This window comes from Lampetra fluviatilis, chromosome 9 (assembly GCF_964198595.1).
Source record: "Lampetra fluviatilis chromosome 9, kcLamFluv1.1, whole genome shotgun sequence".
Taxonomy (NCBI): domain Eukaryota; kingdom Metazoa; phylum Chordata; class Hyperoartia; order Petromyzontiformes; family Petromyzontidae; genus Lampetra; species Lampetra fluviatilis.
In genome coordinates, this window is record NC_136283.1 from 8,050,881 (window position 1) to 8,078,871 (window position 27,991).

At 44.6% G+C, this 27,991-nt stretch overlaps 1 protein-coding gene across 1 annotated transcript in view; it reads right to left on the reverse strand.

Moving 5' to 3' along the window:
• LOC144934181 (palladin-like) overlaps positions 1 to 27,991 on the reverse strand; it is a 156,641-nt gene that overhangs the window by 79,445 nt on the left and 49,205 nt on the right. The window contains exons 5-7 of the mRNA XM_078859742.1: positions 24,315 to 24,441; positions 24,070 to 24,147; positions 13,968 to 14,109 (exon numbers count right to left, since the gene is read on the reverse strand). Coding sequence (XP_078715868.1) covers positions 13,968 to 14,109; positions 24,070 to 24,147; positions 24,315 to 24,441 — 347 coding nt within the window. The remainder of the gene's footprint in view (positions 1 to 13,967; positions 14,110 to 24,069; positions 24,148 to 24,314; positions 24,442 to 27,991) is intronic.

Sequence of the window (27,991 nt, forward strand, 5' to 3'; positions counted from 1 at the left end):
CGCGAGTACGCTTGACGTCAATGGCCCTGCCATCCAACATCATCTCCCATGGAGACCAAAGTTTCTAGAGAAAATGTACTCCCTGCAAAATGCATTTCTCCCCCCTCCCGCACAGTCCCCCCTACCCTCCCCAGGATCCCGTCACGCTCCGGCTTCACGGAACGCTCGGCAGACACTTTGCCTCTCAAGGTGGTCCATCTATCATCTAAGCGCACTATTCATCAAAATCCCCGTCCCCACGAGAAGGCTGAGTGTTTAGGGCTGATCATTAGTGCTCCCACCACGCGCAGGCTCAACCCAGGAGTGCTTTTGATTTGACCACTCTCTTCCCGTGCAATTTATTAAACAACGAGCAGCATCTCCCACAATTGATGGTCTGCAAAGTGTGCGAGCGTGTGAGTGCAATATCAGCGCTGCAGTGAAAGGATAGCTGTGTTATTTCAAAGCTCTTCACACAGACAATAATGCACATGGGCACTGCACATATAAATATACAGTGTCGTAGCTACACACACGCGATGAAATGGTAATGCAAAAAAAAAGTTTTAAAAATCATACAGTCAAATTCCCCTGATTATATTCATTTTCGCAGTGGCTTCATCTTTGCAGCAGCGGCTTTGAGCTTGCCATCGAACAGAGACAGCCACTGTATCGCTCGCGCGTCAGGTGCGCTTCTGCGGCCGTCTGGAACGTTCTTCCTTACGATATTACGAAGCCACTGGAACTGTGCACTCTTAAACCTACATTAAAATCTCATATCTTTAGAACTGCTTTTTGTGTTTAGTTTGTTCTCCTTCCTCCGCATGTCCGATGAGCGTGGTTGGCTACGTACTGTGCAAAATAAGTTCAACATACATGTCTGAAACACTGTCAAGGCAATGCATGCAATGGAACAGCCAAATGTGCTAATAATCCTATTTACATGTATTGTGTGAGCATTTACACTATTGGAACCTGCTTTGCCAGTAGCAAAATATGATAATTGTTTTTTCACCCTTTAATCTGGCAACAAAACTGACACCTTTTTACAAGGAGTCATGTTTGCATTGACCACAATACCTGCGGTCGGAATGCAAAAAAAATACACTACTCTGATAATGTATGCACTGTCCTTGAAATTGATTGGTCCACACCCGAGACAGCTTTTCTTAGAGTCTAGTCTCACATGGTGTTGGACCAGATGACGCCAAAAACCAATTATCATGTATTGTGTGTTTCCACGCTCTGGATATTTCCAATATACCTCAATTATGATTGAGACCAACCAGTTTGTCGTCTAGAGATGCAGGTTTATTTATATGCTATATACAGCAAACTCTAAATAAATCACATTGTTGGTTTCAGCCCAGACCAGAAGCAGAGAGAACAATCATAAACCCCAGGTATAAACGTCACAATAGGTCTAAAGTGAGTAACCTTTACCAAAAATAGCAGTGAATAAAGCAGCGATTATAAGCACAAGTTATGTAGAGATTGACCCGGCATGAACTATGCTGGTCTATGCACATGTGGAGTGGTGAGCATACTTCACTATGAACCCCGCACACTTGAGTTAAATTCCCTGCCACGGCCAACATTGCTGGCGAGTGATGTTTGAACAGGTCCTGGGCATCCCACCGCCTTTACCAAACCGCACTAACCAGCGTAGTGAAGTATGGTCAAACAACACCACGTGACCGGCACTATTATTATTCCTCCTATGCCGATTGTCTGTGTGTATCACAGTGGTGTCTAAAGTAGAAATGGAGGCGCTAGAAATGAACTGCGGAACATTCCAATTGCGTTGGGGTGTTCACGTGAAAAAGGAAATTGAGTTGCCCTAATAGGTCAGCTTTAGAAATGCCCATAAGGGTTGCCGCCTTATGTTGACACAGCTGCATGCTACGCTTTTGTTTGACCATTGAATGGGACACCTCATACAGCGTGCACTATACAGAAAATGCAGAAAGTCATACATGTTTAATGTCGCTGCACATACTGTAGATACAACTGCAGGTGGCTGGTTATTAATGCAGGCAAGCTTATTGTGTTATCTGTATAACGTCCAAACGCATGCGGTGGGTTGCATTATTAGAAGGGAAAAAGAAACACGCAGTAGCGATGGATTGCTGGGCACGAGTATAGACTGCAGCGACACATGTCCATTCGCTTTGAAGAACTTAGCTCAGCGATAGATTGTGATGATGGTGGTTGGTTGGTGGTGGTGATGATGATGATGACAATGGCGACGATGACGATGACAATGGCGACGATGATGATGATTACAATGGCAACGATGATGATGATGACAATGGCGACGATGGTGATGATGACAATGGCGACGATGATGATGATAATGGCGACGATGATGATGATAATGGCGACGATGATGATGATAATGGCGACGATGATGATAATGAAAATGGCGACGATGATGATGATGACAATGGCAACGATGATGATGACAATGGCGACGATGGTGATGATGCCAATGGGGGTGGGGGGGGGGTTAAGCGCAGGAGCATAACAACATTAAACGCAACTCGATGGCCTCCTGCTAATTTGTGAGGTCATCTCCACCTCGGGGAAAAGGCGAGCGGCTCAAGCACTTTGGCGTGTGCACATTTGGACGCGTTTACTTCACAGAGTAATTTTGAACATCGCGCCGTAAAAGGAAGCTGTAGAAGCCCCCCCCTCTCTCCCCCCACCAGCGTGTGGCATTTGGATTCAATGTGGCGTGAAATTGCCTCTGGAAGTGATCACAGTGCGGATGGCTGTCCCTTTGACTCACACAACACTTAATTTCTTAAGCGGTGGTAGCTTCCACGCTCTATATGGACTTACATTCACGTGGGTGACTAGTTTAACTTTTGTTATGATTATAACATCAAAGAGGCGACGGGGGGGGGGGGGCATTTTTATACCCACCATGAAGGTATTATATTATTAAATAATAACCCCTTAAAAAAAATCACTTGGCACCTGGTCAAAAGTAATACAGTACTGTATAGTAGTCGTGAATCCAGTCCCGGAACATTACAATATAAATAGAGCACGTGGCATCAATTTGCCCGCACGCCTTTGCAATGTGATTAGGCCTTTAAGTCCCCCCGCCGCATACGAGCGTCAGAAGTCAAATGAAATCGTCGCGGGTCAATCTTTCGTTCGCACATTCTCGTGTGAAAACCGTATATCTATATATTTTTTAAAATTAGATTTTCTAAATAAAAGTTGAAAACATGCCACGCAATCTCCATCTTCTTGTCGTATGGCAGGATGTAAAAGCAATAGTTTTGCAACGTGTTCTACTAAAGTTGAATGCTCTTTTTATCAATTCCAGGCGGCAGTAGACGCCACTCGGTTACATAAGTTGGATGCGCAGAGGAATACGCAAAAAGAGTGCTCATAGATCATACTAAAATAAATAGCATTGCTGCTGGAACTAAATATGTGAAATACAGTAATCAACCGTAGTTTATACGAGTATGTCAGCAATACTGTTGATACAAGTGTGCCCATATAATAGACACTTCTATTATGAGCAAAATGACATAATCAACATCATGTTTCAGGTCATATCAATACCTCACCCCCACAACGTTTGTCATTGTGCCACAATCGTTGTTTTCTGGGCCATTGCTCTCCCGACAATTCTAAACGACAAAACATTGCACAGCTGCTCATTTAGGAAGCACAGGACAATTCGGTCACGACGATTATGGATCATTATCACTCTTTTGTGATGCCACATGAACATCTTGAGGGCATTGCCACTGAACACCAGGACCTTTACTCTCATATTCAGTGCTTTATTTCGCCGCGGGGGCACTAAAACTTCAATGCCTGTTGATGTAGCTGTCGCATGAAGCCATGTGCAAGTGGGAGTATCACTCGTGCATGCAAATTTTGGAGACCGCCACTGAAGCCAACATCGATTGCATGACTTGGCATGTATTTAGTGTGACTATAGTTGCCCAGCGATGATGATAATAAATAAAGGCCTCTGCTCGAAGACGCTGTTGAGAATCCCTCTAGAGGGCATTTGGGTTCCTCTTCCACGCCGGCCGTACATCTTTGGAAGAGTGCGGGGGGAGTACTGCCACTTTACCCCACCACACGTGACCTGCTGCGCGGTCACTCACGCAAATGCAACTAAACAACGTAAACAAATAAACTTGACAGACGTGGAGGGAAAGATGAAACTTTCACCATTGTTTCAACTGCCATGTCAGCAGATCTGACCGACGACCTCAGGTTTGCAATTCCAGTAACCATGACACTGTGGCGGCATTCATCCAGCTATGACGTGAGCCAGTAGCTACTAACCAGTTTAACACGTAGGCTTTCGCGAGCAATATTATTCATAATCATAGTTTTTGGGTTTAGATCGCGTTATTTATAAATGTGTCGTAACCCTCCACCACCCGACACGGCCAATCAGTAAAAAAGTGTCACGTTGACAAAAGACAAATAGTTCACTGCTTTAGCCCACCGGTGTGTACCAGCGAAACGTCGTACTCAAATTGTAAATGTTGTGGTTTCACGCTTCAACACACCGGTGGGCTAAAGAGTGAACTATTTGTCTTTTGTCAACGTGACACTTTTTTACTGATTGGCCGTGTCGGGTGGTGGAGGGTTACGACATTTATAAATAACGCGATCTAAACCCAAAAACGTTGATTATGAGCTACTAACCAGCACGTTTATCGAGGGCTTTGTGAGATTTCTCATGAAGGTACGTTGATGGTTATGAAATGGCACTTTCTATGTAGTCGATTAGGGTTATTGCCTTAAGTACACAGTATCAATATTTAAAACAATATTTTAAAATGTATATACTTTTGGCAATTACTTTGGTACATGTTGGACATTCACAAAGGAGGAACAATATATTGCAATAGTTTTGACAGTCATGTTTGTGTCTGCAGGCATATCCCCACATTTGCCTCTGGGATTCGAGGCCTAAAAATACTTTGTAGCAGCATATTCAGTTTGAAAGTAGATCATGTTCATCTGTGGAAGGCCTTTCCAAAGCGATGCTTATGAACAAGCTTACAGTCAGGCCATTTATATTAATCAATAAATTGAAACTTGTATTTTTATTCGTTGAGCATTGCCCAAACAAGACAAATAGATATATTTTTTTATAATCACACTGGAATGCAAATATAAGCACTTTAAAATGTTCCATTGCAAAAAATTTTCAACATCAACAAAACATGCTCGTGATATAAGTCTGGTTATGTGCGGTCACGTTTGTTCATGCCACTGACTTGCAGTGTTTTTAAATACTCCACTAATTGAACATAATTACACGTGATTGACTGCATGTGTCTTCGTTTAATGGTATGTCGCGCGCTCATAATGCAGCAGGAGAATGGCTGATTCCTTAATACTTTTTAAAAAATCATAGACTGTCTGGACATCCCCACCATAATTGCCTCATTATTCCAACTCATCTCCCACCAAGTCCCTGTACACCCTCAATGCCTTTGTGATTTTTGGCCCAAAAAATCAAGAAAATTTGTTTTTTTCATAGCGATGCACAAATGTTAACATTCAACATTTTTCCCATCTTTGGCACTCTGCTCTAAAATAACATCATAAAATAAAAACGTGTCAACAGACACAGGAAGCAAGTGACAACCGACGACGACTGCTTATTGACTCGAGTGAGCCAAGTTAATGGCTCGAGAAAAAAACTGTGATCAGAGTTCAAACCGTGCCCTGGTCTGCATGAACACTGCAGGGCAATGTGGTGCAGCAGCACTGCTTACCACCAGCGAATGGCTGTAGCGCTGTACATCACATATTCTTGGTTCGTTCGGTAAAGTCACGTAGGAGGGAAATAATAAAATAATAAAAATATAAAAGCTTTTTTTTATTTTTACTATTTCCCTTCTACGTGACTTTACCGAAAGAACCAAGAATATGAATCCCTGCAGTCACGAAAGCTTAAAATCAAAATTTAAACCTCTGCACACTTCAGTTAAGCATTGGGTCAGGCTAAGATGGAAACACCACATGAATTAAAGACGCTTTCGCTTAAACAAGGTATGGAGCACTTTCTCACACTCTCGTGCTATAGCTTAGGTGAGTGGATCAATTGCCCTGCAAACAAGAGGTCAAGAGTTTAAATCCCACCAAGCGAATGTTTGTTTTGACTACAAATCCTGCGCTGAGCTGAAAAAACTCACATGGTGCAAAGTGTTGCAAGATAATGCTCTTCTACACTCGTGTGACTGCTGTTCATAGTCTGCAGCCTTGTGCTTTCCACGCGTGTGGCTCGCTCACTCTGTCTACATCTATGGCGCAGATTGCGCCCTAAATTAAATCAATTCTTAGCGTTGATTTAATTTAGAGCTCTCTTCGCTGTAGTTGTTACCTACTTTATTGTGAGTATGAAGTTTATTTTGTTGCCTTTACAATTGAAGCTACACAACATTGAACACTCAATTTCAGATACAACATATCGAATATGTACTTTCAATCGAAGTGAATGTACCACATCACGGCAATATTTCTTGTTGGAAATTGAAGCTGTCGAGGTGTTTGCCGAGCGGAAGGAAATCACAGCGGTCCATTCTGTTCCACCAATCAGTAGCACTGAGCTCCACGTAATTCAATATACTTTCCCTTTAAACGCAAGCTGGATGAGGGCATTCACTTAAAGGCTTCAACGTGAAAGGTTTACGGTGTTCAGTCGGGTAGACCCGAGCCAGTGCCCCCTCTCTCCAAGGTGACACAGTTCTGTGGGTTAAGTCGCAGCGTTGAACAAAACATAAATGCACCGCGACTCCCCACATCAACTAAACCGACACTCAGTGGCCTTTCTCATTGGTGGGTGGTTAAGGTGAGAGCAAAGCGTGGCGGTATCTGGTGGTTATCCTAAAACAAATACTTTATACAGATGTCCCACTTAACATGTATTTTCAAACAGAACAAAGCACAGATGTGTTTGCGGTGTAGTCCTCAGCCATGTTAAATATCCCTCGTAACTCCATGTTAATTGGCAACATGTTTTCTTGCTTACTTCAATCAGCAGCAAATTCTCCACAGCATACGGTGCCATGAATTTATTTAAAAGGTTACAGTGTGACATTTGGCTACATCATCTGCCCTTTGTTCTGATATCCCAGCATGCATTTAAATTGTTGCATTGCATTGCTTCCGTGGTGTGCTGATATTGATGCCATTCAGCCTGAGTTTGTTGGCAAGAGGTGGAATTTGTCTGAGCATGTGTAGTGGTGGTATTGACGTGCGCCGACTGTGACAGTGATGGATCACGGGGCGGCGCGGGGTGCGGGGTTGGGCACGCGTTGTGGGCGTGGTGTGGACGCGCGCGCCGGGAGTGACAGATGACGGGGCGGCGCGGCGTGAGTGGTGAGGCACGATGAGATGTGGGAAAAGAGGATCGTAGCCAGCGCCCGGCGATTGGTCGAATAAGTGGGTGCTCGCAGCGACGTCCGCAGGTGGGGTATAAAGGGGGACGCGCGAGAGCACTCGGGGAGAGTTACCTAGTTGAAGACCCGAAGACGGAGCTGAAGATCTAGTGCCACGAGACCCCTAGTCCCGCCGTCCTTGTGGGGACCGGGGCCCTGTGTGGCTCGGAGGCGAGGCTGTGGGACCCGGGGTCCGACGCCCCCGTGGGTCGGGCTGGGGACCCACAGTCGAGACGGATACCCCGGGCAGGGAGTGTCCCGAGTAGCTCAGGGGCGTTAGTCGCCGAGTAGCTAAGTGGATGTTGGTCATCCGAGTAGCTCAGTGGCGTTAGTCGCCGAGTAGCTAAGTGGGTGTTTGTCACCCGAGATACTAAGTGGATGTTGGTCATCCGAGTAGCTCAGTGGGCGTTAGTCGCCAAGTAGCTAAGTGGGTGTTTGTCACCCGAGATACTAAGTGGGTGTTTGTCACCCGAGATACAAAGTAGGTGTTAGTCACCTGTGAACGAGTTTGATAAAATAAAGAGTGTGTTACCCGTGAAGTCGTCTCCCGCCGAGTTACTACATTACAACTGGCGTCAGAAGTAAACCTGTCTTCAAGAAGTATGGACACAAGGAAGACTACCCGTACCCACGAGCGAGGTCGGGATGACGACGGCGTACCGGGGACACCGACCTCGGGAGTAGAGGACGAGGAGTTGCCGCCGATGCAGCACTTCGCGGTGATGGCCGACGCTCCGCTTGCCTCCGACACCAGCCTCCAGGACGCGCACTCCCGGTTGGCGGAGTTGCTACTCGCCGCCGCCGCTGTCTTGGCCGACATCTCCGTTCCGGCGAGCGGAAAAACGGCTGCGGGGGTCGTGGAGGAAGCGACGTTGGAGGATTCCCGCCAAAAGGCGCTTCGCGCCAAAAGTCTGGAAGTTGCCGCCGTTTTTGGGGGGCCGCCACCGATTGGCGGGAAAGACGGACGCCACGTGGCCGGACACCTCCGCGCAGCGCAGCCCACGTCATCAGCGCGCGCCGGAGCCCTCCATTTTGCGCCTGACAACCGAGCCGACATTTTACACAACTCCAGCGGAGCGCGGGAAAATCTCTCCGACGTCGACGACGATCGGGTCCTCCAGCAAAGATTGCCCGCGCTGTCGGCGTTCAAGGCGGATGGGGGCGACTGGGGAGCCTTCCAACGAAGGTTCCTCGCTCATCAGGAGATGTCGGGGTGGTCCGACACCACTGCCCTGCGTGCGTTGCCAGCGATGCTTGACGACGACGCGCTTGCAGCCTTCACATCTGCTGCAAGGTCGTCCCGCTCTACGCTCCAGGCCGCACTACACCTGATGGCGAAGGTGTTCGGGCCGCCCTCCACGTGTCGCCACCAGTTCTACGATCGGCGGAAGGTGGCTGGGGAAACGACGCTAGCCTACCGCACGGCACTACTCGCCTTGGCGGATGCAGCTTTTCCCCGCATGGATAAGGAGGGGAAGGACGCCATGGTGACGGAGCAGCTGCTGGTGTTGGCCCACGAGTTGGGGGTCCCCATCAACGTGGCAGACGAGATGGATATCTGCTCCCTGGCGATCGCCACGAGCATTCACGCGTACGAGGTCCTCAAACGCAAGCCGGGGGTCGTCTGCAAATGGGCGGGGAACGCGGCACTGGCCGCCACGATCGCCGAACCTCAGCCAGCTGCGGTGCAGGAGCAGGCCTTCGCTGCATCGCGTCCGGGGGAGTGGAGAACGGGAGGTCGTTCGCCCACACGTTCGCCCCGCAAGCTGGAGCAACCGAAACCTACGACGTCCGTCGTCTGCTACAACTGCGGCCTTCGGGGTCACGTCGCAGCCGGGTGCCGGGCCCCGCGTCAGCGCGCCACAGGACCACGTCGGGACGACGACCAGGGCCACAAGTCATCCCAACAAAACCCGGTGCCTCGGGCTTGACGGCTGCTGACCGTCGAGAGCCTGAACCCCGGGGCACGCACGAGTCCTGGATGCCTGGCCGATGTCTTCCTGAACCGCCGGCACCACCGGACGTTCAACCGCGTCTGGTGCCGTACGACGGACCGGCAAGGCGGACTCGGGCTAGGTCTCAACAATTTTCATGAAGACGTTTTTTCTCTACACCGAGCTCGCCCGGTGTTCCCCTCTGCCGGGGTAATGTCCCGTTGTAGGGACGCTCGGAAGAAAAAGGGGACACTGCACGAGTCGAAAGAAAAAAAAAAAATTTCCATTTATTTTCCTTTTTGCATACACATTGCTATTGTCACTCGCCGGTTTGTATATATTGTTCTATTGTCGCGGTGGCATTGGTTGAGGGTTGCGGATGGTAGTGTTCGCGTCGTGTTGTGTTGTTAGGTTAGTTGTTGTTCTTGTTGTTGTGTTGTGTTACGGGGCACACAGGGGGGTTTGTATATTTTTATAGCAGCCGGGGCGGCTGCGAGCTATGTGGTAGGGGGTGATGTAGTGGTGGTATTGACGTGCGCCGACTGTGACAGTGATGGATCACGGGGCGGCGCAGGGTGCGGGGTTGGGCACGCGTTGTGGGCGTGGTGTGGACGCGCGCGCCGGGAGTGACAGATGACGGGGCGGCGCGGCGTGAGTGGTGAGGCACGATGAGATGTGGGAAAAGAGGATCGTAGCCAGCGCCCGGCGATTGGTCGAATAAGTGGGTGCTCGCAGCGACGTCCGCAGGTGGGGTATAAAGGGGGACGCGCGAGAGCACTCGGGGAGAGTTACCCAGTTGAAGACCCGAAGACGGAGCTGAAGACCTAGTGCCACGAGACCCCTAGTCCCGCCGTCCTTGTGGGGACCGGGGCCCTGTGTGGCTCGGAGGCGAGGCTGTGGGACCCGGGGTCCGACGCCCCCGTGGGTCGGGCTGGGGACCCACAGTCGAGACGGATACCCCGGGCAGGGAGTGTCCCGAGTAGCTCAGGGGCGTTAGTCGCCGAGTAGCTAAGTGGATGTTGGTCATCCGAGTAGCTCAGTGGCGTTAGTCGCCGAGTAGCTAAGTGGGTGTTTGTCACCCGAGATACTAAGTGGATGTTGGTCATCCGAGTAGCTCAGTGGGCGTTAGTCGCCAAGTAGCTAAGTGGGTGTTTGTCACCCGAGATACTAAGTGGGTGTTTGTCACCCGAGATACAAAGTAGGTGTTAGTCACCTGTGAACGAGTTTGATAAAATAAAGAGTGTGTTACCCGTGAAGTCGTCTCCCGCCGAGTTACTACATTACACATGCAAAGGCCTTCAGAGTGAACGATTGTAGCAGAGCCTGCCCAACTGAACCTGGAGTCAAGACAGAAGAATGCAACACAATGATCAAACAATGGTTACAGTGGGGGGTTTAACGTGGCACATGTTGTGCATCTACAGTTATGCACACCCAGTGTCCTTGCTCACACATTCCCCCCCACACTAAATGATGTGCCGATGGGTGTGATCGTGAACTTTGGGGCACTGTGTCTTGTTTGCAAGGAATTGTATTTGCCATAGTAGCAGCTTAATGCTGAGGAGCACGAATGTGTTCTGGGACTTATGAGTGACGTACACGTCTGCAGTTTCATGAGGAGCACATGCAAGACGACTAGGACTATGTAAGCATCCATGATTTGTCTCATAAGTAGGGCTCACAAGTGACGTCATCACACCTATCCCTCTACTTAAGGAACAAAACGGGAGGATGTATCCACAAATCTGGCTGACGCCTGATGAAGCTCCCAACACACCCGTGTGCTGTACTAGTGACGAATTGGCATGTTCTGTTTACGTGACAAACATTACTAGTTGGCTGTGTCGGGTGGTGGCGGGTTTAACGACACATTTATATTTATGCGATCTAACCCAAAAAAAAACTATATTATGGATGCATCTATACATGCATAGTAATACGCAAACTTATAAACACACGTGAGCATATAGACTGTATAAATTACCTGATCAGTTGATCAATGAATTAATAAAGAGCTAATCATCACAATATATAGGCTTCATGGTTGACAAAACACGTTCTTCCCTTTGAGAGACTCCGCTCGTGCAGCGTCGACAGGTTTTAATCAATCCGTGTCTTTTTGACCTTTCACAATTAATCCTGCCATGGGAAAGCAATGCTACGAATGCCAGGAACGTGCCGTCACTACGCTTTTATGACCCATCGTCCAGATGGTCTCCAAGGAAGATGCTTAAGAGTGTCAATGGTGGCTCGTTACACTCTAGTGAGTGCAGCTGCCGCGTTCCCATCACAACTTGCGGCATTGAAACGCATGGCCATGGTGGCTTGTTACCACTACGATGCATCGTGGTGGCAATAAGATGAAGGTACAGGTGCAGCCCTGCACATTTTTACTCACATAACTAGAAATATGACATTTTGCCCAAATATAATCGAGTCTATGCTTTTAAGTACAAAAATAAAATCACGAATCGTTCTACGGTATTTCGGCCGCCAACAATTGCAGCCGGTAAGTTTTATTTACACCAATAGGGCAGAGTTAGCATAAAGCTCTCGACTGCTTTAAAGCTCATAGTAAACACTTCCACAATTTGTTCTCCATCATCAGTATACTAAGTCATGTACCTTCCCCGTAGTTTAATAGTAAAGCAAAGCCCGCTACTGGTTACAAGTATAACCATTATACAAAAGAAGACTAAAATAAATTAAAGAGGACACTATCCAAAACAGAGTGCAATGTGAAGAGGGTGGCAGAGGAACTAACGTACCTCATTCGTGGCTTTCTCACGCATCGCTGGAAATTTTGATGACTTAAAATTAAATAGCCCATGAAAGTGGATGACAGGCCAGCAAAGTCTACAGAAGAGCACTCACGGTGTTGGCTGGAACACAGTGCCGAAGGGTACACAGTGTGTACCAAGGTGGCCTGGCAAGCATTCGTAATTTCTATGCCAGCTCATATGTTCCTGTGCAAGTTTGGGCAGATTTAGGCCTGCAAGGCCCCAAACAGCCTGGCACCCATCAGCTACAGGCTTGTCATCGAAAGCCGATAATATTAAACACGACTCACTCAGTTGCGCCCACTTTGCAAGAACATTTTTTTGCTAGATTGCAGGAAAACACATTTGTGTTGGTTACGGAATGCATTAGAATGTGTGTTCAGCTCGCCAATTTCGGAATAATTCAGGAATATGATAAATTGTATGCAACTGTTCAATAAATTGTGGGGGGGGGGGGGGGGTCTATGAAGGATACAGCCACAAACCAAACACAAATAAAAATAAGTAATCTTTCTTTCATTAGTGTGCAAGTGGTGGTCAAACGTTTGTTGGGAATGCGCTGCTTAAAAAAAACACTGTAGTTTATCAGACGGAGAAATGTAATTACTATTTCTCGCCACGAGCTGGATATATCTTATGCAAAACCAGGTCTTCAAAAACTTGACTGTGTGTACAATTTATGTTAAACAGATATAAGAAGGTAGAGTGGTCTGTGTGTTTCCTGAAATTGTGACTGATCAAACTCAAATGTCCCCATTTTTGATTTGAAGCTTTCGTGACTGCAGGAATCCATACTCTTTGGTTCTTTCGGTAAAGTCACGTAGATAGAAAAAATAATAGATCACGACGTTTCGATCGCAACACAAGCAACCGTCTTCAGGTGAAGACGAACCAAAGAGTAAAAAACATCCCCACCTGGTGTGTGATCAATTAACATACTTTGGAGCGGACAACGTTTCCCCAAACATGAACAAAACAAAGCTCTCCAACGGATAACGACTTTGGCCATCGTCATCATTTATAATGTACACGGGCCTCCCATGCAGGAAACTGTTAAACTCAAAGTGCTGACCAGGCACTACGTGCGGATTGCGCACCAGTTCGTGTGGGAGGCTTTAAACACATTCCTCCTGCGGAGGGAGCTGGTAGGAACGTTGGGTTGCTCGGTCAATGGCCAGGGTCAACGGCAGCGTGGTGTATTCCGCAAATATGCCCGACTGTGAGGGCGGGCACAAGCCGGCGTGAGTAGGTTAAACGTTGAGTTTTATAAGGGCACCACGGGGTGACCAGCCCCTCCCCACCCAGCCCCACCCCTCCCACCCCCCACCCAGCCCCACCCTCCCCACCCAGCCCCTCCCCACCCAGCCCCACCCCTCCCCACCCAGCCCCTCCCCTCCCCTCTCCACCCAGCCCCTCCCCACCCAGCCCCTCCCCACCCTCCCCTCTCCACCCAGCCCCACCCCTCCCCACCCAGCCCCTCCCTCCCCTCCCCACCCAGCCCCTCCCCACCCAGCCCCACCCCTCCCCACCCAACCCCTACCCTCCCCACCTAGCCCCTCCCCACCCTCCCCTCTCCACCCAGCCCCACCCCTCCCCACCCAGCCCCTCCCTCCCCTCCCCACCCAACCCCTCCCCACCCTCCCCTCTCCACCCAGCCCCACCCCTCCCATTTTTGGATGCACGACGGACGGACGGACACAATAATCCCCTGATCCCCTGTGGGCTGGTGGAACCAGGTGGTTCCTACCAGTATGATCTCCATGCCGCAAATTCGTGAAGCGTTCCATGCCGGACTGCCGACCAGAGAGAGAGAGGGGGGGGGGCACACTCACTTTTCTGCAGGAGACGGAAGTCGGGAGAATCGTCCACAGCAGCGTCCTCTCGGTACCACGTAATCTTGGGTGCTGGCGAGCCCTTGACGCGACACTCCAGCACCACCAGCTGGCCCTCGGACGCCGTCGCGTCTGTCAGAGGCTGCGAAGGGCGACAGGCGGGCACGTGGGGCAGCAAGCCGTTGTAATGCGAAGCCTCGAACACGATTTTTGATCCCGGGAAGTTAAGTGTCATTTTCTAATTGCTTATGCCTCAAAAGTATAGAAAATGGATATTATTCCACACAACACTTTGCTTTTGCGACCAGGACTTTACGTGAAGGAATGACACAAATGCACACCACGTTTTCTCATTGAAAATAGGTATATTTCAAAATATCACTGTCCTGGTCACAAAAGCAAGGTTTGTGGGGAATAATAGCCATTTTATGTACTTTTGTGGCAGAAGCAATTGGAAAATAACACTTAACTACCCAGGAACAAAAAATATTTTTTTTTGTTACAAAGTGAAATTATTGGGAGGCATCTCAACAACCTCCGCTCAACATTTGTCTCGAATGTCAAATTTTTGTTGTTTTTGCTCTGAATGATATTTGTTGCATTGCTGCACTTGTGTTGACGCCCGTGGCTTTTTGTTATTTTGGTGATCCCCGGTCTCTGTCTCGAGAATTTGACTCATTCCGGTCTCTTGAGTTCTCACCTGGTGAAATAAAATCGACTTTAAACTTTTATGAAACAGGGTGATCTATTTATAGACACCCCTCTGATTTCTAATGACTCTAACTTTCTTACCAATAGATGATTACATTTTGTGAAAGCGATGGGCCCCGTATATTACCGAGCAGAGTGTTAAAAAATTTAATAAGTATACTGGAAGTGGTGGGAGACACGAAGAAGCTTTCAAATGAAATGTTGGTTTTTATATATTCTATTCCCATTATTTAGTCTAGTATCTATAAATGGATCATCTTGCATACATTTTTTTTCTCTCAAACGCATAGTAGGTGCCATTCCATAAAGATTGGGCTCCTTTGTTTTGGATTTTATTTGTGGAAAAAAATATTTAGCTTTTGAAGTTTATTTGTTTGAAGTTTATTTGTTTGAAGTTTTAAGCCTGCCAACATAACTGTTATTGGCTACTTGGAGAAGCAGTAGACTTCCAATAATGAGGTAAATGATTTCCAAAGGAGTAAACATTTTGACAAAAACAAGTTTTTTTGCAGTGATGAATATATTTTTCAATGAAAGAATAACAAAACCTGAATTCTTTCCAAAAACCATAATACGTAAAGTTTATATATTTTATTACAATCGAAACGCATTCAGTAAGTAGCAAAAACGTTGTCTCACGAGACTACAAATTAAATCAACTAATTTCTAGTGAATTTAGAGAGTTAACATTGGATGTGTAATTGGTTTTAATTATATATACCTGAGGGCCAACGTAACAGTCGGCACATGGCTATGGGAGCGAATATATCAGCTCGTGTGCAGGTGTTGGGTGGATTGCCGCATTGCAGGATCACCACAGAGGTGGTGGCTGCTTGGGAGCCCTTAATCCAGCAGTCGATTTAGCATGGCTGATGATTATACATGACAATTAAAGGACTTGTGGGCAGGAGGTTGCAATGAAGAGTTCGTTTTATAGACATGAGCAGATGTTTGTAAAGAGAGTCTCTGTTCTAGTTCATCAGTTTATTAACTTTCTTTCGAAGATTTCTCAGGAAGTATGGGAAATGGACTTGGCACGTGTGCATAGAGGTCCAGGATGAGCAATGATATTAAAAGTGTGCCGCCTTCGTTTGTAACATTATAGACTTCATTCTCTAACCATACTGCTGAAGTGTAAATGGCAGCACTTTGGCACCAAGACAGCTTGCCTGCGTTTATTTCTCTAACTCTGTGCATCCAAAAATCAATTAAACACGCGCCACATCTTCCTGGCCTTCTTCCACAACCGCTGGGAAGTCTGGATATTGAAACGTTTTAAAGGAGGCTGGTGGTGTTAGGGTATGAACATTCACGTGACCGGTTGTGCAGATAAGATCAAACAATACATGAGAAATATAAGGATTGGTTTTACCCTTTCTGGAAATAAAACAGTTGTTAAGATGTTAAAACACTAAACATAAACCTTGTAGCAAGGAATCCTGTCTGCATTAATCACACGTACTTGTGGTGAACATGCGAACACAAACATGCTCCGATAATAATTTATGCATTCTCTTTGAAACTGATTGGTCCACACCAGAGGCAGCTTTCTTTAGAGCCTAGTCTCAAAATGTTTAATACTTGAAAAAACTTGCCGCTGCTCACAACTACAAGCAGAATGTTTCATAGGAGGGAAGGTGGCCGTTTTTGATTGCCTTTTTATGTAAATATGGTATTAACCAAAAAACATATTTATTGTTTCAAATCTATTCTTTAAATATTATTTTTAAGTGCATGCCAAGCAAACGCTTGGTAGGTGTCCATTGCAATAAACAGGCTGTATATATATCATGAATTTATAACTGTAATATAAGCGAGTTCTGAATTGTAAACACATTAATATTTTTGACAATATTTATTATGCCCAATGTAAAATATGCACGATCATGCATGGGAGAGCGTATTAGATATTGGGGCAGTGTTGATGCATGGCTTCCACAAACCGAAAGTGTGGGAATATCAGGGAGCGGGCACGCGCAGGCGGGAGTAGGGGGGGGCAGGGAGAGCAGCTACCCTCAACACATTTGAAGAGGAGGCAAAGCCACATGCTGTGTCCCCTCAAACAGTATTCGTGGGCCAGCTTGTCTAATGAACATGGGCCCCTCTGGCTACTCTCAACCCAACAATCATTGCCACGTGTGTGCCTGCCACAGAGTTTCCATCTTGGGGGGGAAACTAGCGCTGAAGGGAGCCCCTAAAACAACGCGACGCATTACATTCGGCTTCCGACATTCACCGTGTCCCAGTGTACCCCCAATATTGTAAAAGGACTGCTTCACGCACGTGGCGACCATCTAAATGCAGCGTTAGCCTGAAACATCAAATATATTACTCGAACCTATCAAAATGACACGATTGATTTCATTATACTATAGGGTCATCGATGGGCAATCTGAATTTATATTTACATGGTGCACAGGCACTGAAAATATGTGACGTTACCTATTGTATAAAGTGTACTAACTCATTCTGCACTGGATCAGTATATGGAGGAAAACCATATTTTAAACGTACTGTACTACCATTGGAAAAACATAATCAAGCTGTAACATCATCATCACCATCATCATCACCATCATCATCACCCGGTAGAGAACTGCAGACAAATGCTCCACTATCTTAATGATATATCTCTGCAATGTATTATGGTTTCGTCCTGCTCTCTAAGCACTGCAACTTGTGATTGACTAATCAAAAACTTTATTTTCTGATTTAATTCTCCAATTGTTCATCATGACACATTCAACCACTTTCGTTCTGTCTCTCTGATTTATATTGTCATTATCTTTCTTCGGGTTTACTGAGTTCTGTGAATTCTGACAAGTTTTTGAATGTCATTTTTTCTTTTCTCTATATTTCACCGTTGCACTTTTTGTGGTATCCAACAAGTTCTTATCCGTTGTTTTATTCCCACCCTCCCTACACTGTTCATTACAATACCAATTATTTAACTGTTCATAGTGGTGACATCCATTTAACGATCTTGCTTCTCTTGGGATTTCAATCGGTGGCTTAGATTTTGTCTAAAGCATCCAACCTCCTGGACTGGATGGTTTTGAGGTTGACTGTCTTGTTTTTGAGAATAAGTTTTCCCCCTTTTATATGGCAACAAAACAGGTGTTAAGTTGTTAAAACACCAAACTGAAACCTTTTACAAGGAATCATGTCTGCATTAACCACAATACTTGTGGTCTAAATGCAAACAAAAAACATACTATGCTAATGTATGCATTGTCTTAGAAACTGATTGGTCCACACCAGAGACAGCTTTCTTTTGAGCTTCGTCTCAAACGGTGTTCGACCAAAGGACGCCAAAAAGCGTATATTATCAGAGTATGTTTTTTGTTTGCAAGTATTGTGGTTAATGCACACATGATTCCTTGTAAAAGGTTTCAGTTTGGTGTTTTTAACAAATTAACACCTGTTTTGCTGCCAGATAAGAGAGAAAAACTTATTCTCATATTTTGGTACTGGCAAAGGAGGTCCCATGATGTCTTGTTTTTGCCTGTAATTAGACCAGTGCTCCCTCCAGTAATGTTAAAAGTGTTAACTGCACTGTGCCAACTTGTGATCACTTCCTGTCGTGAATCTGCTGGAACAGACACGTCTGAAAATGTGTTATTTATAATTTCTACATCTCAGATCATCCATGCCCATTTGATACATTTATTATATATATATTTTTAAAGGTGGTTGTTATATAAATCTCCTCACCCTAATGCACATTAAACATCTACATTATAATTTCTGTTGTCTGCCTTCGCATTAAAGTCACCCATTATGATGTATGTTGTGTTTTGCCCTCATTCCGAAGTTAATTTCTTCATATACTTGGTTTACTGCAACATCTTAATGGCTCGTTGTTGAGGCATATGTTTGAATTATCTTTAGCTTTCAGTGGTTCAACAGTCTTAATCTTAGGAGGATAACTAAATCTGATACTCTCTTGAACACTACAACTCAATGTTTGATTCCAGAGAATCTAAGGAACCCACTCGTCCGAAATGACTCTCAACTGCTCCCTCCATGACAGAAGTGGTTGCTACTATTCAGATCGGTTTAAATGTAAGCATGGATATAATTCTCACCTCACTAACTCCAACTATGTCCTTACTTATGTATCTCAATCAGACGGTTCTATTTGACAGAGTACTCGTCTTTTGAGAAGCATTACTGGAGTTACATCCACAATGCGTCCTGTTGACACCCAGTGATTCTTCGCACTCCCTGCATTATCACCTTCCTAGGCGACAGCATGGCTGGTGAATTACGGATTTTTCTGGAGACTGAGAGCCATGACTTTGGCAAGTCAGCCAAGGTGGCAATTTGAGCAAACTTCACCACGCTGGTCAGTGCAGGTTGGTGAAAATGCTTAGCTGTGTCATCTCATCACCAAACATTGCAGATTCCACAGTGCTTACCTCAAATGGTCCCGTTGAAGTGCAATTTGCCAAGTGAACTCAGTGCCATGATGAATGGATGCCTATTGGCTTTTCTGGAATCCTATTAAAATAGTGCTGAGCTGCATTACTCAGTAATGGTTTGTAAGAGCCCATAAACGAGCTCTATTAATTAATCATGTAATGACATGTTCATTAATGAGAATTAATGATGACTTAATTAGACAATCAGTTTGTAATTCACTGATTAATAAAAGCAGTTGATTTTTTTTCCAGCATTGCTCAGCAACTCAATCTCATGCGTCTCTGTGACAAAGTCTGTTAAACAATTGTGACTGAGGCAACGTTCAAGGTGCCTTAATTTAATTTACAATGAGCAAACCTGCTGTTTAATAATACGGAGATAAAAGGAAGCGCTCTGAATGTTGGTACAGTCTAATAATTTCCCATGCGTCCAATTCACATGCAATTTTTACTTTGTTCATGAAATAGATGGAAACTTAGTTTGTCCATCCAAGACAGCAGCATTGAGCAATACATAACCATGCCTGTGACTATTTCATACCATTATTCTAAGGCAGGATAAACTTGTTCAGTGTACTTTTAATGACTTACACTTAACGAGGACTAATTCATTACCTAAATTAATGTACGTAAAAAGCACCACGTTAATGAGGTGCACTAAATTATCCCTTAACTTACTCTGCTCAACAATATCATAAAAATTCGAAGACGTGAACACGCCAGGGTATTGTGCTGCTTTATACTTGCAAGCATTTTGGTGGGAATGATGCAATCACGAGCATTTGCTGGCATTAACTGCGGCTTCTAGTAGGTTGCTAGACCTGCACCATAACCTGGCTTTCTTTGTTTTTCCAGCCAAAGTGGCGATGCCATTAAGCCAAAAAATGACAGGCATGGGGCCGTCCATAAATGACGTCACGCACCTGGGGGGGGGGGGGGGGTCAGACATCTGTGACGATGTGTGACGAGGGGGTTGGGGGTTTGAGAAATGTGACGTCACATCAAAATGCGCAACTTTAAATAAATATAGACAACACTTTTTAATACATGTTTTCTCCTACAACATCAGAGTGCAGCGTCACATTAAATACGCACTACAATGACAATAGTTTAAAGCGATTTCAAGCATGTTTTATTTTGGGGGGGGGGGGGGGCAGAGTTTTGTGACGTCATATTTGAGGGGGGTCTGACTTTTTGTGACGCCGTGTGACGAGGGGGGGGGGGTCAAAAATCGTCCAAAATCGCGTGACGTCATTTATGGACGGCCCCCTACGCTCAATTGTCTCCAATATTCAGAACTGTTATGCTTAGTCATGCAACACTATTTGCAATTTCGGTGTCGCTAATGTTTGATTTCTTTCTGTCACATTCCACACGGGGTAGCTCGTTTGGAACTATTTAGAAAGGTCCTGCTAAGTTCTTGATGGAGTACGTTTGCTATTTGTATCCGCATTCACGCCACTCGTCAAATGAATCGCACCACGCCTACTCAAATAGGACTCCAATGCAAACATGACCCCATCTCAGATAACAGCGGTCCACAGCTTGCGACAATGAGGCACGAGAGACTGAATTTGCAAGGGGCAAACTGACAGTCCAAATCTGCACGAGAGAAAATGAAGCTGCGGTTGGTGTACGGTAGAAAATGACCATGCGGTGCTTTTGAGTGGCAGATTTGTGCGAGAAAGGCGCCACGTGTCTTAGCCAAAAAAAAAAATCGACTTGACTTGAGAAATATCCAAATCCACGAAAATAAGCATTGCCGGCCCGGGCACAAAATACAAATGAGCATTGCACATGATGATAATTGTTTTTTTCCCTATTATCTGGCAACAAAACTGGCACCTTTTTTTACAAGGAGTCATGTTTGCATTGACCACAATACCTGCGGTCAGAATGCAAGCAAAAACACAACTCTAATAATGTATGCACTGTCCTTGAAATTGATTGGTCCACACCCGAGACAGCTTTGCTTAGAGACTAGTCTCACATGGTGTTGGACCAGATGACGCCATCTGGCAAAGGCGGTTCCAATGGAGCATTGCACAGTTACAATTCACCTCTGTTTAAATGCATATTTGTATAAAGGCTAGCATTCTATATGTAATTGTAATTGACAAGCTACAATAAAAATAATATAAGCACTCAAAATGTGTCACATTAGACTGGTGAGTGATATTGATAAGTGCAATTGGAATTTGCAATCAATGCCGTCTGTGTATACCTATGGCCAAAACACCCACAATGCACCTGAACTTGTCAAATCTCGGTGATTGACTCTCGTACATGTTGCGATCGGCGCTATGTGGTGCCTAGCAGACAGCAGGGCAGAAGCAAGCATTGTTGTACTGTACTTCTATGCGTACATATCTAGGCTCCCCAACTTCATAAACCTGCACTGACCAGCATGATGAAGTATAGTCAAATAACAGCCAAAACCTGAAAGGAGCGGGGAGGCCCTGATCCAGCAGTGGATTTACAAAATGTTTGCATTTTTACTGTACATTTACAGATAATGGTCATCTTGCAAAGAAAAAGTAAGAACAACATTTCCCACTGTTTATGCATGTTAAGTTGTTATAGTAATATATACAACTGCATATACATGAATCCAAGGAAACAAACACAAATGTTTCAGCATGATGCAACAATGATTGCAGTGTGTGTTAGCCCAGAGTTGTTTACCTACCGCAAGGAAAGCTAATGTGAAGCTGTGGCTTAATCAGAATGTTTATGCACGGGATGCTGAGTCCCCGAGCTTGCTAAATAGGTGGCTGTGTTGCCTGTGCCACCAGCCCATCACATGCTGAATTTGATTTGTGCAGCAATCTAATACTCAGTGACATTTTGGCATTACATTAGCAGCACTTTTGAGCAAGGTTAATGGTGGTATTCAATTTTATATTTTAGAGCAAGTATTTCAGCAAGGCCTACATGACTGTAGCGAATAAATGTCTAATACATTTTATTTAGTTCTATGCATCTACAATTACCAAGAAAAAAAGTGTATTGAGTGAAAAGGGATATTTATTGCAACACATTTGGCATTTCAATGTTTGTGATAATGAATGTTTGCAGCAGTAAATGTTTGACTGTATAATGAATGAAACGACGATATACGTGGTCACAGAAGTGTGTGTGCAATAGAGGTGATGCAGAGGTCAAAGATATCTTATCAGAGTTACAGGGATTTCACGAACAATAAAGCCTCTTCGCAGAGTAATAAGACGTAGAGTTATTTCTAGATTATTTTGTAAATATCCTTTATTAAGTAACATAAGTACTGGAAATTGTGCGAACACATGTGTGCAATAACCCATAATTATCGATGTCCGGTATTTAGAGACTTTGGTGATGCACACACTTTGAGTGTATCACAACCGCTTGGCTGAACATGTTGCCGCTTACAATGGACACCTCACATGCAGGATGGTGATTGCATACTGGATACCTGGACACACACACACACTGCACCTACACATGCACGTGTCAAAACTACATGGATGCCGAATAGGGTTTGTGTCGTTTTACATTCACATTCTTGCCATGGTGCAATGGTTAGCTCACGAGACCTGCTGGTCCGAATCGATCTCATGTCGTGGCATTTATTGAGTCCCCTTGCGGTATAAATGGGTTCACCAGTCATTCAATTGGTAGGCCACAGATGTGGCCAGTATGTAAGACTAGGCCAAGAGGAGGCCCTTCTACCAGCAGTGGTGCGAGAAGACGAAAGTGTATGAATCTCATGTTATGACTTACATATTGTGATTCACAAATGGCAAGGTTCTATTTAGATTAAAACGATAACATTTGTTCCTCATACCACGTGGCATGAAGATGATCCTCGATATCTACCACATGCAATGCGATATCAAACATCTTGTAATACTGTACAGTATTTACTCAAGCAACTTGTGTCTGTCCCAGCCTAGTGGGTAGCAAGTGTTTAGAGTGGTCTTCACAATATACACTCCTGCACTGTGGAATTCCAGTCATGTTACTCGTTGGTGTATGGTATTCATGTGCTAAATATTTTTGAACGTGTTCACTCCCTCTTCAATATCCTGCACTAAAACGGAATGAAAACTCAATACAAACTATTTTAAGGACAACTTAACATCTACACGTTACATGTCAGACGTTTTAAAATAGGCATATATGACAATGTGATGGATTTATGACTTAACACATGAAACTTAGTGCTTACATGCAATACAAACAAAGACATGATAATTGCAACTATTACATATATTACAATAAAAAATCTGCTCCAAAGTGTGCTTTGGGGGCAAATAGATGTTATCTCCCTTGCGTAGTGCGCAGAAGGCCATGAGTCTGCTCCCAAAACTGACGATGCCTTTATATTTGGACTTTGCACTAATTCTCCTCCCGTGGTCGTGTGGATATTTGTCCAGGTCCTCCAGTTTTGCCCTCCACAAATAATCTAAATTTGCGTTTAGATGGCTGCTAATAAAAATTTCCAAATATGATAAACCCCTTCGATGTGTGGCAAGGTCACCTCTGTAAAAGAGCTAATAGCTCAGTGGGCTTTACCTGGTAAATAAAATAATAATATAAAATAGGTTCGGATCAACTGACCAATTATGATCGAATTTCAGAACGATAGAGGCCATGGGATCATATAAAAAAAACTCCCAAACTGCACACCCAAAGTTGTTTCCAGAATGCATAATAGAAATGGCAGTGATAATTTTACATAGTAAAACAAGATAATCATGGGTGTTTATCTGCCACTGTTTCCTTTATGAGTATCCATCACACTGCTTCCAATGTTGACTCGTAAATAAAGCACATGCGTTTACTTAAACCTCACCTTGGTTGGCAAAAAGTGTAAAATATAGCACTACTATTCCAATTAGGGGAGAGACATTGTTTTTTTTACAAACCTAGCTATATGCTAATCCAGACAAGCATGAATTGGCTGTTACAAATAGAAACCGACTTACCTTCGTAAAAACGGGTGCAGCCATTACTCCTGATTGACCATCAAAGCCTGGCAACCCAAAACTTGGGCTGGCCACTTTCTGTTGGGTACATACAAATACTTTTGATTATATTCAATAATAATATGAAAACGAGGACACGATTAAGCAACTATTAAACTCAATGATGGGATTGAATAACACAATTTGAAACTGAACGATACGTAAGTAAATAAATAAAAAGCCCTGCAAAGTATTGAAATCGGTACCTGTGGGATCACCGGAGCAGCAATGGGTTGTACCAACGGAGGCTGCGCCTGCATCTCCACTTGGGCCATGCCACTGTTTTGCGGGGGTGCAGCTATAGTCAGGGACACCGACATCAATTTCTGAGCTCTGCAATAGAAGCGAACCGCCAACACCCATTAGAGGATTAGAGGACACGAGGTGAACAATGGTGATGTTTAGTCCGTAGCCGCTAGGAAAATGCACCAGATGGCACGCGCTGTGAATTTTTAAATTGGGCATTGTTGGGAGCAGAAAAGCAGCATCAATAAATAATGGGTTGGTCAACCGCCGGAGACAATAGCTGTTGTAAGCACGATAATACACTATCAATTCACTTCACCTTGAGCTTAACACAACCAAAAATATCCACACCTGCAATAAGGTCATGCTCCTTCTCTACCTGCATTACCAGTGTAGAGTTTACACTCATTTGAGTCACACCCGTGATCTGATGTATTCTAGCATCTCATTATACGTCGTTCATGTACAATGTTTCTTGTTGACATTGTATGTATGTTCAAATTCTTTCGCACCGTTAGTAGCCAACCGTGGTAGAAGTTGAACATGGTTTAGATGGAGTTCTTGGCAGCATTTCTTTAACAAGGCTGACTGATGATGAGACGCAATGTCGAAACTGGTCCAGAGTTTGCTTGCTTAAACTAATTCCGTTGGATAAAATTGGTGCAAAAAGCCAATAGGCCCCTGGACCAGAATACATTCTGTAATTAAATGTGGAGAAATATATCTAGCACATAGCTCGACCAACACTTTGTTGAGCTTTTATTACACATAACCAATGGGAACAAGAGCAGTAAATGATACATTGCATTTACATTAATGCCACTGGCTAGACTGATGTACATAATGTGTCAAAAAAAACCCTGGAAAAACTGTAGGTTTGCTCAACCCAAGAGTTTGGATCTCGACAGATCGGTCCTGTGAGCTAAGTGAAAGAAATATCGATGATAATCATGTGACTGAGTAATTCTAGATTTGAAGCTTTCGTGACTGCAATGATTCATATTCTCAGGTTTTTTCGGTAAAGTCACGTAGGTAAAAACATTAAAATTAATGAAAGTAAAATAAAACAAAACAAAAATAAAATTCACGACGTTTCGGAGGCAACACAAGTCTGATGACGGAGACTTGTGTTGCCTCCGAAACGTCGTGAATTTTATTTTTGTTTTGTTTTATTTTACTTTCATTAATTTTAATGTTTTTACCTACGTGACTTTACCGAAAAAACCTGAGAATATGTGACTGAGTGTTAGATTACTGCACGGATCAAACACTATTCTCTATGAATGAATCGAAAACTCTTGCATAAGTGCTCCTTGACAAATGCTGTAAATAAATCGGGTGGTTTTGTCTCGCAGTCAGCTGCATTTTTTTAGAAACCCTACGTGTATGAGAATACACTGCTCGCTTGTGCCTGGGTGTAGGCCATTTCCACAGAGCATCGTGGATATTTTAAACCAACAGATGTCGGTTTGTAGATGTGCTTCGAAATTGTCAATGTTACCAGAGTTTCAGAGTCATAATCTCATATTTACATCGCGCAGCCTAAGCGAGATGTTCTTTGTATTCGTCTTCCCGTGTGTGTATATGTGTAAAGATAAATCATTGAACCTATTTACGCAAAGCACAGTGAGAGGGAGTCGTTGCACGACAGATACATTTTTGACCTCAAAATAGAAAAGGTGGAGTTATCCGTGCATTACGTAACCCCCTCTGACATTCCCTTAATGTGGTGAACTAATCTCTAAACGCTGAATATATTCTATGGTTCTTTCGGTAAAGTCACGTAGATAGAAAAAATTATAACAATAAAATAAAAAAAAATAAAGTGACTACAAATATCACGACGTTTCGATCGCAACACAAGCGGTCGTCATCAGGAACAGGGAGGTTAGCCTCTGAGGCAGAGGTCGCAATCGGGTACCCGATACCCGTACCCTACCCGATACCCGGCTACCCGTACCCGGCCGGGTACGGGTACCCGTTTGCGACCCTGGTGCGGCCGGGTACGGGTACGGGTAGGCCGTGAGTCACTGGTGAGTCACCGTTTGTCACTCATTTCCCAACGTCTTGTCTCTTCTCACAATTCAAGTTCCTAGAATCAACCCACCCGCGCCTGCAACATGGCTTCATCCCAGAGGTCGCAATCGGGTACCTGTACCCTACCCGATACCCGGCCGGGTACGGGTAGCCGGGTATCGAGTAGGGTACGGGTATGGGTACCCGTTTGCGACCCTGGTGCGGCCGGGTACGGGTAAGGAATCAAAACCCGTTTGCTACCTCTGCTCTGAGGGCAAGCTGCTTATAAAGGTTTAGAGATGGGCGGGGCAGCTTATGTTAATATAGGAGAGGGCTCCGACACCGGCAGTATGTCTAGGCCTCGGCAAGGTCAGGTAATTTACCCTTTTTACTGGGTAAAAGGGTAAAGGGTAAAGGTGTCGACATGCCAAGGGGTAAGGTAAAAGGATAGGGTAAAAGTAGTGCGGAAGAATTACCCTGTAGGGTAAAGGTGGCGCGAAGTATTACCCGGTAAATATGGTACCTTGTTTACTGCTCGCTAAGAGCTCCATGGCGCAGTCCGTGGCCTCCATTTAAAATTTGAATCATCGAGAGTAGTCTATATGAATAAAGCGCTCTACCTAGCATTTACCTGTTATAAACCTTTTTCATGTGTAGTACCCCAGTAATTACCCTGTAATCGGGTAATTTGTATGGGGTAAGTGTAAAAGGTAGGGTAAAGGTAGGCTCGTTGCTTTTGACCTTTTACGTTACCTTGCCGAGGCCTAAGTAGGTCTACACCAATCAAAGCATTGCACCTCGTTCCACACACCCACACTGCTGACAGTGGAGGTTGACAAGAAAACACAAATCAAGTCTATTGCCCAAGGTTCATTCATCCTGACTGGAACTGAAACGGAACAAAGTTTATCCGAATTGCAGGACACATTTTTTCATGACAGCTCCACTTTACATATACTGCCATAGCAATTACAGTTCAAGGAAATGTATGTTTCATGCTGATACAGTGTCCATTTCAAGAGATTAGACAACTATAATTCTTCAGTGTAATAATCTAATATTTTAAATGCCATTCTCAGTGAGCCTCGAGGAAACAACAAGCTGGTGCTTCCGAGTTGAGTTATGTTGTAAAAACCATCCAGAAATAAACATGAAAAATGGGTGAATAAATTAAAGTGCATATCGAAGGCAATGCATAAAGCTGCTGTGGTCTCATTAAACTTGAGCATCTGGGAAATTCATGTAAACTGCTATAAATGAGGCCTCATGTTCAAAATGTGCTTTCATGCATGATTCTTTCTACTCAATGCTCCTCAAGCAAGGGACATTATCTCTTATTGAAATGTGGACAAAGGACAACAATGAGATATTACAAGCAATTACAAAATGCCATCTTCTATAATGTACTTACTTGAGGCATGCTATGAATTATGTGTTCAGTGCCGCTGATGCCCTCTTTATAGCAAGCTGGGAGTTTAGACAATCACCCACAGGAATTACCAAGTGGTTGTCGGAATAACAACCGTTGACTGTAGCCCAGCTCAGTAGTGAATACATCAACCACAAGGCTGTCGAGCTGCAATGTATACTTAGAAAAATATTAATTCCAAATCCTGCTTAA